Below are 19,470 nucleotides of genomic sequence, written 5' to 3'. Positions count from 1 at the left end.
ATATAAAAATAAAAAATCTACTTAAAATTACATTTAAATTGTGTAGTTCATATTAATAAGTATAGAGAGCTATTAAGAAGTAGAGTATCTGATATGAATGGATAAGTATCAACAGATATGAGACAGCATAGACATGATTAGGTATACATAAGGAAACAAACCTCGTCAAAATAGGTACACAATTATTCGAAATAAATATTGCGTCTTAGAATACGAATTACATTTTATAAGAAAAACGTCGAAAAGAAGAATAAAATACCTATAAATACAAGGAAAACCTATGATCTTAATTCCCCAGAACTGACAACAATATGCCAACATAATACGTAGTAAATAAATGAAAAATGATCGTATATGCTTATTGTACAATTTACAATATTGAAAGTTGAATGCCACTGAAATGATGCACTTATAGCACTACAGAATAAGACTTATATTGAAAAATAAATGCGGTATTGTGTTGAAAAGAGTTGGCCCAGAAATCTTCTTGTCACATTTCTGCATATTATAAATAATTATGATAATGCATTATCACTTTGAACTTTTATACGTTCCTATCTATTTCATCCATGAGAGTTCACAAGGTTACAGTGATATAAATATTAATGATTATTGATTTAAAAAAATAATAAGTATTCTATTAATCGTACCGATATCGAGTTATTTTAGAACATCCAAATAAATAAGCTAATAAGATAAATTGCTACGTAAAAATCTAAATGCATCGATTGATCATTTTTACAATCGGTTGTTTTTGAAAAAAAAAAAAACCTAATAGAAATATCTCGATCTGTTAGAGCTTATTTGAAAAACCCCTTCATAAAAGGTCAAACTTCTATCAGTTTCTATTAACCTATATTATTCCTGTTTCGTCACTTTCTTTCAAGTGAAATCTTAATTGTAGTGACAATATACACTTTATAATGAAGGTCTCTAGCGAATTTAATAGGGGTTTTAGAGTTATTTTGTTTAAATGTTCTAATCCAGTAAAATGTTTTATAGATTTGTTATCGTTAGATAATATCAAGATTAAATAGTTACAGCTGTGAACCAGACGTCTTATTTAAAATTGAATTTATACTAATAGATGTAGGTACAAATGTAAATAAATTTACATGTCAACACTCACTGCACACAACACAAAAGGTCCACAGTCTCCAACCAAATATATCACAACATAGCGATAGACTACACTAAAGGTGGCTACGAGCGTTTATCAATTTTAAAAATACCAATTGTGTTTAAAACCTGATTGAGTAATTTAATAACTGATATACTTAATTATTGTAATTACATTTTGAATCACAAATACGATGAACACATTTTATGAATATTTCAAGATGAAAACCGGTTTGACATTACGTACATACCTCTATTCCTATTTTTTCGTCAAGAATAATTAATTTCAGGACCATTCGAAGACCCAAAAGCGTATTACTATACTGCCCGAGGTCCCATTCAAGCGGTCGAGATTTTTATTGCGCATATTTACGCAAATGTGGTTATGTAGATAAGCGTGTAAAAATTTGTCCAAGAAGATTCAGTCCAAAATTGTTTAAAATATGCAAATAAGATTACGCACGATAACTTTAAGTGTAGACAGACTATTATTTATATTAATTTATATAGGCGACTATGATACGGAAGTGGGCCAAATATCACCATGGTCATTCGTGAATGAACGACAAAATTGCCTATTGTATTTGTCTCATCTTCCCAGACTTTTAAGTCTGAGGATAGACAAATCGTAGCGCAAATATTTCTTGGCAATAAAACTCTAAAATCACATGCCTTATTGCACATATGCATTACAAGTGCATGATTTATACAAAGAGACAACTCAAGGAGGACTTTAGGTCCCCGAAATAAGTAGTCGAGGATTCTTGTCAAATAAATATACCTAGTTCCAAAAGTCAATCCGGTTTTCATTTGGATTAAAATAGTATTAGACTTAAGGAATTTAATAATAAAATTCTATAAATACCTAATAAATTCTTACAAGTACGTACACTCGTAGCCGATCTATGGTAAGCGGACATTGCTATGAACAGCCACAGCTCTCCACCACCATACCGGGTATTGTCCCATAAATGATGTTCAGGTCATGGTCGAAATACAGCATGGAGATGCTGCTCATTCTTCTTGGAGCACAGCAGGGACCGCCGCTGCCCTGAGGGGCCGCTAAATGGACTATATGAGTGTGGGGGAACTTCTGGAGGAAACTGAACGGGCATTCCCCGCTGCAGTAATTTGCGTCGTATAGTTTAGGAGCTATGATCCAGTCCCAGCCGAACTCTTCGAAATTGACGACGAGGGGATACCGGCAACATCTGACCTCCTTGGTGTTCTCCGTGCAATCCATGCCGATCGTCCGCCTTGTACGTTTGTGTGAATTGTCTCGTAGACTTACTTCTATATATGGCATCTGTAACAAACATGAGTGACACGTAAATAAATTGGCGTACTTAATAAATGTGTATAGAATTTAAAGAAGATCTTGTTTACCAAAATTTGGTGCGGAGGACTGACCTCAAAATAACTCAAATTTTTTATAATATTTTAAAGTTATAAAAAATTTGATGTTATTTTATTTATTCCATATCACTGGTTAGTTAGTATTATTGTTTTTTTTTTTCAATTCCGCTACTATTAGTATGCGAGGGACTGTCCACGTTTTGTAATACCTCTAAATGTCGAACGCATATTAATTGGAACTGGAATTCTAATAATAAATATGAAAGTTTGTAAAGATGTACATCGGTAGACGTTTGTTACCTAATTACGCTTAAACGGATGAACGAATTTTTTTTAAATTTTATTTCAATGAAATTTCTAACTCAGGTAGGTTTTTTTATCGCTAAAAATGGCATGGTAACCCCGCCCGCGCCATCGGTATACACTGGCGGGGCACCAGTGAGATGTGATAGGTGAGGATGAAAAGGCAGGTCAGCCCATTGTCACGAATTCAATAATAAATTAGTCACGATAGTTTCCAGGGGGAACCGCGTGGAGGTCGACCTGATAAAGTATATTGATAGCAATGGGGACTAGCCTCCCCATTGCTAACAATCCCTTCCCCCCAACACAGGCAGGTAAAACTCACTAGCTTTTACCTGCGATTTCGTCTGTGTGCCCGAGATATGTTTACCGGGATAAAAATTCTATATCCTCCTCTATCCCGTATAGTACGTGTATACATATAAATTTTCATAGCGATTGGTTAAGCGGTTAAACCGTTATAACATAACAAACAAAGTCACGTTCACATTTATAATATTAATAATGATACAATCAAGCAAAACCGCGGAAAACAGCTATTGTAGTTAAACAATAATCCTAACCAAGCAACCAATACATAGCGGAATTCTTTTGACCAATTCTTTTGTAAGTCTAAATATCGGACGTCAGACGTTTGAATGAAAATTGTATTGTTATCTTTGTTATGTTTTATATATTTAGAAATCATAAAATTTTATTATGCCATTACGGATATAGGTTACAATTAAAAAAAAAAATTATCAGTGCAGTTCATTGACAGAATGACCTATGTCATCTAATTATGTTGACAAGTGCGATCTATCTCAATTGAGTATGAAATATAATGCGTTTTAATTTATAATATAAATAAAAAAAAAACTAAATATTAATAGACTATATAACATTAGCCGTGTGGTCCCGATATAGAATACCAGAGGGAGACTTCGTACAAAAGTCGTTTGTAGTACCTCTGTGTGTTTCTATCGTGAAGCAGTTATGTTTGCGTGGCTGTGTTTCGGTTTGAAGTGTGGGATATGGCAGTGAACTTACAGGGTACACAAGTATAATACCTGAGTTCTCAGGAATGGTAACACATGGGAGGTATCATGGGGGAAATAGTACAATCTGTTATGACCACGGTACTGCTCATGTTTATAAACGACGGTTACCATTTTCCATCAGGTGGGTCGTCAGCTTTGTTGCCATTCAAGTTGCATAAAATAAAATAATAAAAAAAATTAAAATGGGCTACCCCTTCCTTTCCCGTAGGTATTGTAAGAGGCGACAAAGGAAACTTAATAGACGAGGTATGAGCCGCAGCGTCCGTCTTAAAACATCAAAGCCGTACTGCGGTGGCCAACCCACTGCCAAGCGTGGCATTACCAGCAAAGCCTCCCTTATGGGGGAGGCCCATGTTCAGCTTTGGACAGTTATGATGATGATGATGATGATGAAATTAAATAACACAATTAACACAACTTACCAAAGCATTATTTATTTCTGAAATAGGATGTGGCACAACTAAACTCATCCTATTCTTTGAGTCTTGTACTCTCACAACTATAGCTAGGTTCTCCCTCGGCAGCCTGAAGAATTCCGCGACCATGTTCGTCACATTTATCTTCAGCCACTTCCCAATCCTCAGGTCTCTTCTGGACATCTTCACTGAGTTATCAGTATATGGTACAGAGGCCTTGTTCCCCTGGCTGTTTCTTGTGACCCTGTTAACTTGTAATGTCACGGTGAAATACTCCTCAGGATCGACCGTCGTGTTCTGCCGGGGCTCCAGTTCCTGCAGATGGATGTTGAGGACCGCCTCGTCCACCTCATTCTGGAGTACTTTGTTGGTGAACCGGAAATTGATGACTTTCAGCCCCTTGAAGTGGCTGTGGCGTCTCGTATCTGAGAACAGAAATAAATTAAAAATAAAATTGAGAGAAGTGATAATCTATAATTATTGTATTTTGAAATAAATTTCATAAATACCCTCATATTCATAAAAATTAAAACCAACTAACTTATTTTAACTATTAGAATGTTTTGTCACTATCTTGTAAATTTGTCATCTTCTTTTACACTAACAAAAAAAAAAGAAGGTGGGCATGTGGTCCCAGCATAGAATAGGCCACCCCGCCCTTTCCCGTGGGTGTCATAAGAGGTGACTAAGAGAGGGCGAAGAAGAGACAACAGCTCTTAAAACATCTCTAAAGCCTAACTGCGGTTGCTAATCCGCCTGCCAGGCTTTGGAACCATTGGTAAAACACCCGCAAGGGGGAGGCTTATGTTCTGCAGTGAACATTTAAAGACATTTAAAAACAATAAACATCTCAATATCTAAAACTGGTTTATGGTTTATAAGAGAAAGGGAATTTATACGATTATTTAGGTAAACTATGATATTTTTCCTGAGTTATCTTTACTTTGGTTAATTCCCGTCTGTTATAAACCATATATCATACAACACGAAAGTGTAAAAGGAAATAAAACAGGCTTATGAGATATATGACTTTTTTATGCAATACGAGTATTTACCTTCTACGAGTATATATTGTTTGTAATATATATACATAGAGATGAATATAAGTAAAAATTAATAGTAAAGTTTTATGGCTAAGCAGGGCCGTAGCTAGACCCAAGTTTAAAGTAGAGCAAAATAACAAAATAACTACCCATAATTAAGTGGCCTGAGGCCGAAAAGCAATGCCCTACCTTAAAATGAAAATTTTAAGGTAGGGCATTAGGCGTTTTAAGGTAGAACATTGCCCGTCAATGCCCCCTCCCCCCTAGCTACGACCATGTAGCTACGTGATTATACATTTTATCATTAACAAAAATATGTCTGTCATCATTAAATTATATAATAAAACCTTAGATTCTAAATAAGACGCTATTTTTACCTATTGTACGATATTTTTAAATTAAAATTAAACATAAAAAGTATGAGACGAAATATTTAATAGCTAAAGTAGTTTTATTAGACATTTTAGTTAATATCCTATCTTAGAAGCTAGGTATATAGTTAATTAATTTAATCCATATTTGAATTTTTGTAATAAACGAGCGTAAATTACTAATTTCATTCTAGTAAACGAGAAAAACCTTGCACTACTTTCACAGGATTTCCATAATAATAACTATCGTGAGTCATACTGCATTATAATTATTTAAATCGGATTTACTCAGGTATTAGGGTTTGTCTAACTAATTTAGAACTCAATAGGAAACTTTATACATAATTATGAATGTAGTTGACGCCGGTATTGCATTAAATTAGTTTTTTTTTAATGGGTGGTAATGAAATGGTAACCCCACATGCGCTATGGGTATACACTGGTAAGGCACCAGTGAGAGATATTAGATGATATTCCACAAGGTTTAATCACGATGGTTTCTAGGAGGAATATTGCTAGCAATGGGATTGTTAGATCCCGTTACTAACAATCCCTTCCCCCCGCATTAAATTAGTTAAACAATCCAAGGTTAATACATAAGGAAAATCGATTATAAATAATTATAATTTCAGATTTTATACAATGTTACAAGCCATCCCATTCTACCGTTCAATGGTTTCTTCAAAATATAGCAGTACAGAGCCGCCACTCTGCAAACTATATGTAATCACCCACTCACACATCGCCATACACAGTTTTTGTTAACGTTGTAATAAAATCTGAAACAGATGTTCTCAAACTGAACCTAGGCCTAAATAGTTTTTGTATTGCCTTTCCTGAATTCTAATTTAATTCATATATAAGTATTTACAGCATTTATGACAAGTTTGAAGGGTTTTTTATATGATTCTGTTTTTTTTTTTTTGTTTTAATGATTTATGTCAATTTAAAGAAATAAAATTTTAAGTGTTTGGTTTTTTTTTGGACGCATGTAATTTATTTTCTAATACTTTTGGTATAAGATGGGAACCATCCTTAGAGAATTTGCATCATCGCTATGCATGTAACGGCTTGCTCGATGATAATATTTGTAGCAGTCCTCTCGCGTGCACGTCATATTTGGTGCGAATCTGAAAACAAAGAAAATATTCAATTAATTAAAAGTTACCACAGGTACATTTTGTACGAAAATCGTTTGCTTAGGCACCTCTGTCGTGTTTCTATCGTGAAGCAGTTGTGTTTGCATGGCTGTGTTTCGGTTTGAAGAGTGGAATATGGCAGTGAATTTACAGGGTACAGAGGAATAACACCTGAGTCCTCAGGAATGGCAACGCACTGGTTTTGTCACAATTGAAGTCAGAAGCCCAACCATGAAATGTTTTTACGAAATTTCGGAGCCAAACGAAACAAAAATTTGATGTTAAAATTACATAATACATGCCATTTGGAAATATTAAAAATGTTAAAATATTGTTCCTTTTGACTTTTATGATAGGATGTACGACGAACGAAATGTTAAACTCCATTTATTGGTCCGATTTTGGTATAAACAAAAATACGAAATTGAGTCCGAAATTTCGAAATTTCATTTCATAGTAGACCCATTGTTTTCTTTGTGGGACACAATCTTTATGCTACGTGTCATTTTAGTTTTAAGGTTATACGATAGATAAGGGGATAATGGTATACGATATAAATTGGGTAGTCAACATCGTCGTGTCCCTAGGGACACTAGGCACACTAGTGTTAGTACGTGAACGTATCACTAACACAGTTTACTACTTTAGTAGCTTTAGTAGCTTGCAATCGTTCGTAAACAGTTGCCACCGCTTGCCATTAGACGGGTTGTATACAGATTCATTATATATATAAAAAAAAAGCTTGATAAATACTAAAGAAATTACCACGATACTAAATGTCACCCAATGCGTGTTCGTGCTATAAGGGCACACAATATCACAGGGTGATATAAAATTAATTAACGCCTTATCATTACAGTTGATTAAAAGACACCACACCAACATCATTATGAAAACAAATTAAGTAATGTAGGCATAAAAATACATTTATGCGATATTAATTATTAGTTTTGACCAGATAACTTTATTAATAAACATTGAACTTTATTATAACAAATGCTGTTATAATGTTTTATTTTGACTGCCATTTTAATGTTTCCATAATGGTAGAATTTGGTAGTTTTAACTGCCTAGTTGGTAGTTTTTTTTATAGGTGATAATGGAATGGTGAAAATGAAATAACGGGACAACGGTGAGGATGAAGCAGGTCAGCTGGCTCATCGTGACAACTTCAATAATTATTAACGATGATGGTTTCCGGAGGGAGCCGCGTGAAGGTCAATCTGATAGCTAGCAATGAGGCAGTTTTTTGTTTTGCTAGGGAATACTGTTTCCATAAATATTGAGAACCAGTTACACATCGTTATTGTGATACCAAGTGTAAAAGTAAACTTACTGTTTATTTATTTGGTTTAGTTTGGTCTCAACACTAGTGGGGGATGATAGGTAAGAATGAAAAGGCAGGTCAGTTAGCCCATCGTGATGAATACATCTGAAATTCAGCACTACGGGACTACTAGAATTACGGGAGAATCGACCTATTAGGATATATCGTTAACAATGAGACTGGTAGTGTGCATTACCAACAATCCCTTCCCCTTGGTAATGGAATAGTGTACCGACTTAATGCTAACGGTATACAATAGCAAGGCACCAGGGAAGGATGAAATAATGAGGATGAAGTAAGGTCAGTTGGCCCATCATAGCGAAATTGTGTTTCATATTATAAGCATTTTACAAATAAAAGCTCCCTAACGTTGCGCAGTTGCATTCACGAACAATTTGCTAGATTTAAAAATTTCTCCTTATATCAGTTATATCTAATGAGATTTGAACTTATATCTATTTACTAACCTGGCCAAATGTACTCCTGTTTACACCACGGAAGGAATATTACTAGTTTGCAAATTGCTCTACCAATTTTTCAAACGTCATTAAACCTAACAGAGGCGCCATCTATCGACATTATATGCTAACTACTATCTAATTTTAAATATTGTTTTTGCGTTGTACTTAAAGCTTCTATGTAAACGAGTATGTAGGCATTCGTAAAGATACTAGACTTGACTGATACTAGACTTCTACAAATGCTTAATTGCTAGTACTTAATAAATAGTCTAACATTGTAAATAGTACTATTTTATTGTATTAAACATGTTATTAGTACTTTTGATTATCCCTGTAAATATATTTTAATTATAATTAATTCGGTATTCTTACTGTAATTTCATTTTATAGTTTCAAAATATTGTACATCCTAACAAAACATTGTCACATTATTTGTCATGCTGTCTAATATATCATCATCATGTCACTGCTCCCCCATGAGGGCGGCCTTGCCAGTAGTCGCCACGCTTGGCAGGTGTGTTGCCAATTGCAGTTTTTTTCTTATACAGGTGGCAATCAGGCATACGGCCCATCTGATGGTAAGTGGTTATTGTAGCCTATGAATTTCTACAATACCAGGGGTATTACGTGCGTGTTGCCGATCCTGAAGAAACCTCTTTACCCCCATAAAAATCTGAAGAACTCCATGCTGTACTCTGTAAAAGCTAGACTTTTAGTAATGTTTTAATAAGCACGGACATCCTTCTACCAATAAATTCCCTTAGTCTCCTTCATCGTCATCCACAGAAAAAAGAGGTTGCCTATTCTAAACCGGGATCACACGGTAAAATTATATATATTATGTATACATAATATGCTGGCTGTTTATTTTTTAAGACTTTTCCTCCATCCTAGGTTCGTAATAGACGAAACACGATGGAATTTAACATGTACGTACCGATCAATGTTTGCGATGATCTCAAATGCGAATTCCAATGCCATAAGCCACAAAACTATTTATTATTATATTTAGATACCTTTTGCGCAGCTGATTCGGTACATTTGAGACGAAATTAAAAGTTCGCGGACTGGGCAGGTGTTAAGAAGATATCTAAAAATAATAAGTTCGTTCATCCAGTTGGGAAGGTCGATTGTACACGTGTGCATGTATTCTAATATTTATCTCCCGGAATACACGAACGGTGCAACCATAAATCCTTATTTGACACCTTGTATACATATCCATCGTCGACTGTTTAGAATTAAGTCCTTTTTATTTGTTAATACAAACCAGACACCGGTTTCTTGATAGTGCCAACATTTTCTTTTAAAATAATCAATTGTGTCGTAAAATTTTCTCCTGCACTCTACGAATGCATACATGAGATGTTACAGCCAGTGCGTGTGGGTGTGTGATCTCTTTTTCTATCTGAATGCATGCGTATATAATTAAAAATAATAAAAAAAAATTTTGCTCCGCTAAAATAACTAATTAAATTGCAACAAAACTTATTAACAATTAGCAATATTTCCGAATTGATACGATTTCGTAACCTTCAAGAAAATAGCGTATTCCCTTTTGGAAGACTTGCAGCACACCTGCAATTGCTCTGATGCTGCGGGTGCTTATGGGCGATCACTTATTATCACTTATTATATCGGTAGTCATTTATTGTCAGGTAAAGATTAATAAAAAAAAGTTAAAAAAAAAGTTTACGACGACATATTTCTTAAATGTGTTCGAATAAAAATATTTTAGTTTAGAATATAAAATTTAGAAGCAAATTGTACATATACGCAATAAATTATATTTTGCTTCACAAATAAAAATACCAGTTTCGATCGTTCCAAATTTAAAACGGTACCAACAGAGAATTAAACTCTATTGACAAAGAGATTCGTCAAAATCGATTCAAAATTGGCGAATTAATTGCGCGACATTTGGCAAAAAAAAATACACATGTATTAATTAAAACTCCTCCTTTTGCGAGTCTCCTAAAAAGTCATTATTTATAAGCAGAATGTGGAATGTTTTGTTTATTTGTACCTATAGCTTGTCTTCTTTTGAGATTACAAAGATATCCGCCATGTTTATTTTGGCTATCATGCGAGATTGAAGATGTAGAATGAAGCAGAACGGGTTACTGTCCGAGCGCGTTGCTAATGCTTTGTAGGAGTATTTATTTATAAATAGTATCGAAACTATCTTTATTTTGTTGCTAGGTCTTTTGCATAGTTATCTGCTTGGGTACCACTGTCCCATTCGTGTTTCTGCCATGAAGCAGTTGTGTTTGCATGCATGTTTCGGTTTGAAGGGTAGGATATAAGAATAAAATTACAGGAAACAGAGGCATAAAACCTTTAGTGCTCAGGAATTATAACGCATAAAAGGTATTATAGGCGACACAGTGTACTCTATTACGTCCATGGTCCTATTTATGTCATTAGGTAATGGTTACCACTTTCCATCAGGTGAACTATCAGCTTGTTTACCATTCTAAGTTGCGTAACAAATAATGGTTACTTTAGAGTGATGACCGATTTCGCATAATTTTGAAATAAAATTATGAAAAATCTTACTAATATAGTAAAATTGTAAATACCTAGACGATTTCTGTACATGGGATATATTTAAGAAAAAAATATATGATGTATATAGTTTATAAGTCGGGTAAGAGGTGAAGAGGCTCGCTGAAAATCGTAGTGAGTGGCAAGAGCTCCACCGACAAGAGCGCAGCTCTTAAATAGGATAGATAGATAGTTTATAATAAGGGTGTTAGAAGACAAAAAAATATTTTTTAAGAAAATTGGTCTATCTATTTGTCTGTCTTTATGTTTGTTTGGCATCACACAAAAACTACTGCACCAAATTGGATACGGTTTTCACACTTTTTTACTTAAATATATAAATTTACTAAGATTATGTTTCACAGAAAATCTACAACTGTGTGGCAAAACCAGTTATAATAGTCCCTTTGTCTTAATGGTCGAACGATGGGCAGCAGCGTCCCTCTTAAAATATCACGAAACTATGGTTGCCAACCCGCCTACCAAGCGTGACTATTACTGATATTTTTTTTATACAACTTAGAATGGCAAACAAGCTGACGGCCCACCTGATGGAAAATGGTAACCGTCGCCTATAGGCATGAACAGTACCATGGACATAACAAAGTATACTGTTTCGCCCATAATACCTCCCATGCGTTGCCATTCCTGAGGACTCAGATGTTATTCCTCTGTACCCTGTAAATTCACGCCATATCCCACCCTTCAAACCGAAACACAGCCATGCAAACACAGCTGCTTCACGGTTGAAACACGAATGATAAAACCCGACTTATTGGGGAAGCCTATATTTGGCAGTGAACAGTTAACAGGCAACTGTTAACTATCATATCATGATAATGATGACGATAACCTTTTAAATTGAAACAGTCTTGATGGGTGAAAATGGTATGGTAACCCCACCTACGCTAACGGGATACGCTGGCAGAGCACCAGTGAAGGGTGATAGATGAGAATGAAAACAATCCAGTTAGCCCATCATGATGAATTCATCAGGAATTAACCATGATAGTTTCCAGGGAGAACAGCGAGGTAGACCTGGCTGGGTATATTGCTAGCAATGGGATTCTTAGTCTCCATTACTAACAAACCCTTTTCCCCCAATTGAAACAGTCATGCAAGCATAGCTGCTTCACAGCAGAAATACGACAAACACATAGAAATAAAATAGTTTACATATCACTTCCGTATCTAACGAATTCCACGTACAAACACGATAATGGCGCTCTCACGACAAACTACGAGCAAGCGTATTTTTAACCATTTGACCTTTTTATATATATATAATTATGTAATATAATTTTGTTTGTAATCAGACGAATCCATCTTTATATATATATATATATATATATATATATATATATAAGATAGAAATTAAACAAAACCTATTATCAACACGGAACTTGCTTAATTTTAATGAAACCGCACAATTGAAAGTAAGATCAATTAAATAAATAATTCTGTGTGGTCACGGAATGGGCATACGTGTGACCATTCATTTAGGGGAGAGGGGGAGTAAGGGCTTTTTAGTAATGGGTCCAACATGTCCTCATGTCCTACAGCCTCAATGGTGCGTACTGCGCGGTATCAGAGAGTTTCCTTCCACGAACCTGAGTGGTTGTGGAATGAGCTCCCTGCCGAGGTTTTCCCAAGAGACTACAGCATGGGGTTCTTCAAAAGGGGGTAAAGAGGTTTCTTCAGGATCGGCAATGCACGCGTAATGCCTCTGGTATTGCAGGTGTTCATAGGCTACAGTAACCACTTACCATCAGGTGGGCCGTATGCTTGTTTGTCACCTCAGTGGTATAAAAACAAATAATAATATACCCTATTATGTTGGCCGTGGCCGTGGCCGTATGGTTCCTATCATTGGTCATTGAATAAGCTACCCCTTCCTTTACCGTAAGTGTCGTAAGAGGCGATTAAGGGAAGGCAAGGGATAGGCAGACCGTTTACCATCAGTATGCTTATTTACCACCATCATGATTACTAAAAATTATATTATATTGAAAATAAAATACATTTTATAGCAGAACGTGCAATTATTTCAATCACGACTTCAAACATAAGACAGCAGTGTCAATAGCGAGACTTCCGGATGAAGTCGAAATATTGGTCGAAAACGGCAAACATAGTAAATTAATAAAATTTCACATTATACGCACATATAGAGCTCTAAAAGCCATAAAAGTTACATGAAAAGAACACGAGACTAGAAAACGCATACGCCTGTATAAGTTCTAATCTAATCTAATATTTTATTAAATTAATTTATGAACATTCAACCAAATTAAAACCGGTTAAGAACTGATTTTTATCATTCCTACGTACAGGATTGGAGACATCACGATACGGCTATAGGTCACGAACAGTGCTGCAATTAAAAGAGTTACCTATACGTATGTCTCTGATATAATTAACTCACTGTACCACATGTTTCTTATCAATATTTTTTTATAAAAGTTGTCGTCAAGCCAAAGAGACTATATTTTAAAAGCTATGGAATTTTTTTAATGGACGAAAATTGAATAGTAACATCGCTGCAGGTTTTTTTTTAAATGAATGATGATGGGATGGTAACCCCGCCTGCGCTGAAAGTATACATTAGCGGGGCTCCAGTAAGAGATAATAGGTGAGGATGAAGAGGCAGTCCGAGTCTGCCCATCGTGACGAATTCAATGATAAATTAGTCACTATGGTTTCTAGGAGGAACCGCGTGGATATCTACCTGATAGGGTATATTCATAGCAATAGGAATGAATCTTCCTATTACTAACAATTCCTTACCCCCCCCCCCCCCCCATCCTTTTGGTTATCATAGTAATGTAGGTTACCATTCCATTTTCCGATATACGCTTCCAATACACTAATGAAGGATGTAACAATGAGAGTAAAGTCAAAAGTTTGATGTGTGAAAATGGAATGCCACGGCTGTACTATCAGTGTACTCTGTTGGGGCACCAGTGAGGAATGGTAGGTGAGGATGAAAGCTGAGGGCCTACCATGAAATGTTTTCCGAAATTTCGGAGCCAAACGAAACACAAATTTGATGTTAAAATTACATAATACACGACGTTTGGAAATATCAAAAATGTTAAAATATTATTCCTTTGGACTTTTATGATAGGATGTATGACGAACGAAATGTTAAACTCCATTTATTGGTCCAATTTTGGTATAAACAAAAACACGAAATTGAGTCCGAAATTGCGAAATTTCATTTCATGGTAGACCAGCAGGTCAGTCGCCCCATCGTGACCAATATATTTATAATGTTTATATTATAATATATTCTATTAATATTTATATACTTCTCTTTCTTTGGCAAAAATATTCCGTTTCACTGATAAATCTATCATTTCTTTTTTCATTTCTTTTAAAAGAATTATAATATCGACGTTAACCTGTATAATATCTTGTATTAGATATCCAGTCACCGGGCAACAGACTTGTTTTCACACAGTTAATCGACCATTACTGTGTGGAGCGACTATAACCATCTGCCGCTATCACACATAGCAACTATGGTTTCCTTAATGGTAGGTCATGAACACCATTACAATTTAGAGATAATTAACTCACAGTTCTGGACGTTAATTATCGTTTTTTTTTTTTTCTTTGCGTAATCTTATCGTCAAGTCGAAACTGACTACTTGTTTTAGATAAAGTGTGATTCAAAAGATAGAATGAAGGCTGTTGCATATATTCTTTCAATTTAAGATTTGTAGTATTAATTGATGGATTTTCATTTAACAAATTATTAAGATTGTAATTTTTTTTTATACAAATTTTATGGCAAAAGTGATTTAATTATTTTTAAATACTGATAGGTAAAAAAGTAGTTTTGTTTATATTAATCATAGTCGTCAAATACGTATTTCGTTTATTTAATTAAAAGTTATTGATCATTCAGCCGAATGATACAATGGCAGTATTTATAGTTATATCATGGGCAAAGAAGAAAATGTTATTATTGCCTTTTTAAAATTTTTATTTATATATTCAATTAATCATACCAGAGGGAGACTTTGTACAAAAGTCGTTTGCTTGGATACCTCTGTCCCATTCGTGTTTCAACCGTAAAGCAGTTATTTGCATGATTGTGTTTCGGTTTGAACGATGGGATATGTCATGAATTTACAGGGTATAGAGGAATAACAGCTGAGTCCTCAGGAATGGCAACACATGGTGGGTATTATGGGCGAAACAGTATACTCTATTATGTTCATGTCTATGGGCGACAGTTACCACTTTTCATCAGGTAGGCCGTTAGCTTATTTGCTATTATAAGTTCTATAAAAAAAATATTTATAAAGATATTTGTAGCATATTATTAAATGGGTGTGAGATATAGACAATGACGTAAAAGAAAAAAAAGATACTTGAAGCATTTGAAATGTGGATACGGAGGAGAATGGAGAAGATAAGCTGGACAGAAAAAGTACCGAACGAATAAAACCAATAGAGAATAGAAGACGCAAAATGCTGGGTCACCTTATACGACATGATGATTTTTTAAAAAGCATAACAGAAGGAAGAATAGAGGGCAGAAGAGGAAGGGCAAGACCGAGTAATAACTACATGGGACAGATAAAGGAAACATGTGTTGTACTAGGTGTCATGTCGTATAGGGAGGTCAAAGATATGGCCCGGAATAGAACTGGCTGAAAGAAGATGCATGAATTAGTTGCACCGACAAGAGGAAATTTTTAAATGAAAAAAAAAACTGTCCATTGCTGAATATTGGTCTGTCCCAAAAAGAAATTTAAATAGCTATTAAAGTGAAAAACAAATGAAATTTTCTCAGTAATATTACAAGATTTTAAGCATTCATGAGGTAATATTATTTTTTAATAACACAAGGGGCAAACGAGCATGCAGCTTGCCTAATTGTAAATGACTACCGCCACCTATAAGTGCAAAAGTGCTGCCGGCGTTTTAAAAAGGGATATATTCTTTTTTTGAAGGTTACGAACGTCGTATCGGTTTGGAATTACTGTTGCTGGGAGTTATTTTTCAATTCCAAATAGAGGCCAAAGCCAGGGACTTTTTAGGTCCCCCTTATTTATGGTTTTTTGTGCTTGATATAAATTACACTTCATATCTTTAGCTATTCTAGAGAAAGACACAATTCTGTGTCTTTACAGGCTGGTTAACGATCAACACAGTTATCTTATGACGGTTCAGAGGGTTAAGGTAAGGAACCTTGATAATAATAAAAAAATTCCGCCCTTGACAACAATCCTTGCTTCTTACTAATATAATAAAGGTAATTGTTTGTTTGTTACCTCTTTGCGTTTTAAGAGGATAATTGATATACTATTCGTTTATAAAATCACTAGCTTTTACCCGCGACTTTGTTCATGTGGCCGGGATATGTTGACAGACTGAGACAAAAGTAGCCTATGTCCTTCTTCATCTCATATAGTACATATATACTAAATTTCATAGTGATTGATTATGCCATTAAGGCGTTAAGAGTTTTTAAACGTTTATAAATTAAAATTAATTGTAAAATACTTGATGACTTCAGAACGGTTACACCTATTGGCACATTCTTTTTTGTTGTGTTTGTCAGGACAGGGTTTGTATGAAAGTATATAATATATGCTTGTACGAAAAATCGAAAACTGAAAAATTTGAGTTCAAAAATCTCCGGTTTCGCCAGTAGTTACCACGTTTGGCGGACGGCCTAGCAACTGCAGTTAGGTTTTGGTGATATTTAAAGAAGAACGCTGCTATCTATCCCTCGACCTCGATAAGGAAGTGGTAGCCTATTCTATATATATATATATATATATATATATATATATATATATATATATATATATATATATATATATATATATTATTTATATATATATATATATTATTTATATATAATAGTGCGCCACCTACCCCTTGTTTTTCTTTCTTTTCTCAATGTTCTCTACCCAAAGGTTGTCTGGAAGAGATTGCTTAACGATAAGGCCGCCTTTTGTATCATTTCTTATTACAGTTAAATGTATTTATTATTTTATAAATGGTGCAATAAAGTGTAAATAAATAAATAAATAAGTACAGTAAGGATAAAGATGATTGCTTGACAACAACATTGCACAAAAGACATTCACTGTGGAATCTCCTTCGTAGCTAGGTCAAATATGAAATGAATTGCTCTCTTATCACAGAAATGGGATGACATCATCCACTGCACCAATATGACGAACCGTCTGCTAACACTCGGACAGGACAACCGGAGATACTGTAATTTTTTTAAATGTGTCCATTTCGACATTTTTTTTTTTATTTATTTATGTGTTTCATTAACTCGAATCAATAACATCTAACGACTTCTACTTAGAAAGGTTTTAAAAAAAATGGCTTAATAAAAAGAAATTAAGTGCTCAAAAGTAACTGGTGACCTTTGTCTCAAAAACGCATTTTTTTTTATTATTATCATCAATATTATACATTCAAAATATAATACAAAATTGTCAAAAAGAATTATAATCATCTACTTAAGTAAAAAGAGCAAATTGTACAATGTAAATAAAGAAACAATCTTATTATATTGTTGCTGTCCTAAGGAATCAATATTCTAGTATATGTTATATATTTACAGTTTTAACTTTCGCATTGTTTACACACATTTTAAATACACTATCGGAACTTAACGTGATGCAATTTTTTTTAATAATTGATAATGGAATGGTAAGCCCGCCTGCGCTATCGGTATACGCTGGCGGAGCACCAGTGACGGATGATAGGTGATGATGAAAGCAAGTCAGTTAGCCCATCGTGACGAATTCCGCTGGAATTAACCACGATGGTTTCCAAGGAGAACCGCGTGTAGGTCGACCTGATAAGGTGTACTGCTGGCAATGAATCAGTTAGACCCATTGCTAACAATCCCTTTCCCCCCAACGTGATGCAATTAGGTACAGGTAAATAGTACCTACATACCTGATGACCTTTTCTACGTGGACTGCACCCATAATGTAATGTCAAAGTGAGGGGGGAATGGATTGTTAGTAATGTGGGCTACCAGTCCCATTGCTAGCAATATACCCTGTCAGGTCGACCTCCACATGGTTCCCCCTAGAAACCATCAAGATGAATTCCAGATGTATTCATCACGATGAGCTAACTGACCTGTTTTTTCATTCTCACCTATTATCCATCACTAGAGCCCCACCAGCGTATACCGTTAGCGAAGGCGTAGTTACCATTCCATTATCATCCATTAAAAAAAAATGTCACAGTGATGTTACAATTTGCACCACATAATTAAATTTGTTTTTAGAGGATTATTTAAAATTTCTCAAAACCAGTGCTAGTTAGTAACCTCGTTTTATATTTCTTGTAATATATTTTTTATTTATTTATATAAACTTAATATATATATATATATATATATATATATATATATATATATATATATTTAGCGGACTTAACACCAGACGTTGTTACATTATTATAAAATATTTCATTATACATTTCTAAACTGTAATTATTTCCGATTGATCGATCCATAAACTTCAAGGATAGGGGGGAGGGGTGGATTTATTTCTCACATTTTCAATCGCAACTAAAAGAATTATAAAATAAAAAAAAAATTAAAATATATTATTTCTTGCTGAAATATAATGCTGTGACAGACAGACGAACAGACAGACGAAGTCGCACCATAAGGTATCCTTTATACCTTTTTGCTACGGAACCCTAACAAATCGATTCCACAGAATAAAAAACGGAAAGCTCACAAAGACACGTTCACAGATTATAAACAAGTGTAGTTGTGTTCGCGGAAAGAATTTTGTTTACACGAAAATCTATTCGTTGCAAAGCGAGGCGTCGATCTCACCATGTGACCGAGTAGGTAACTCGACTATTTACAGTCCAACTTGTGTTAGGGTATGGTTCAGTGTGGAATGCTGTACGCGATCAACTGATAATGGGGAGATAAGTGTGAACTGAAGCGCTCTATGTTTATTGTTGCAAATACATACATATTAAGAAGTATAAATAAATAAATAAATAATAATTTTATAATCTGTATTATTTAGATTGCTTAGCAATAAGACCGCCTTTTGTACTACACTATACGTATTGAATATTGTTTAACAAATCATGTTATGTTGATGCAATAAAGTGTTAAATAAATAAATAAATAAGATATTTATAATTGATATTTTAATAAACATATATTTAAATTCACGATCCTAAACAGCACGTACCTATATACGTATCTAAATTAATATATTTTTATATATTTAACACTTTATTTGCACTGTATGATTTTTTTCATTTTATTTATTTAGTACAAAAATCGACAGCTCTTTTAAAAAATAACTTACATGCTAAGT

The 19,470-nt window shown here is 34.4% G+C and overlaps 1 protein-coding gene across 1 annotated transcript in view; it reads right to left on the bottom strand.

Annotated features, from left to right (window-relative positions):
• Window positions 1–622: 622 nt before the first annotated feature.
• LOC113519473 (growth/differentiation factor 8) overlaps window positions 623–19,470 on the bottom strand; it is a 30,613-nt gene continuing 11,765 nt past the window's right edge. The window contains exons 2-4 of the mRNA XM_052896986.1: window positions 6,659–6,778; window positions 4,241–4,659; window positions 623–2,425 (exon numbers count right to left, since the gene is read on the bottom strand). Of these exons, the coding sequence (XP_052752946.1) occupies window positions 2,042–2,425; window positions 4,241–4,417 (561 nt within the window). The 5' untranslated portion in view covers window positions 4,418–4,659; window positions 6,659–6,778 and the 3' untranslated portion in view covers window positions 623–2,041. The remainder of the gene's footprint in view (window positions 2,426–4,240; window positions 4,660–6,658; window positions 6,779–19,470) is intronic.

Source organism: Galleria mellonella, unplaced genomic scaffold (assembly GCF_026898425.1).
Source record: "Galleria mellonella isolate WM207_F2 unplaced genomic scaffold, CSIRO_AGI_GalMel_v1 utg352, whole genome shotgun sequence".
In the NCBI taxonomy this organism is placed as follows: domain Eukaryota; kingdom Metazoa; phylum Arthropoda; class Insecta; order Lepidoptera; family Pyralidae; genus Galleria; species Galleria mellonella.
This window is presented reverse-complemented; position numbering and strand designations above follow the sequence as displayed.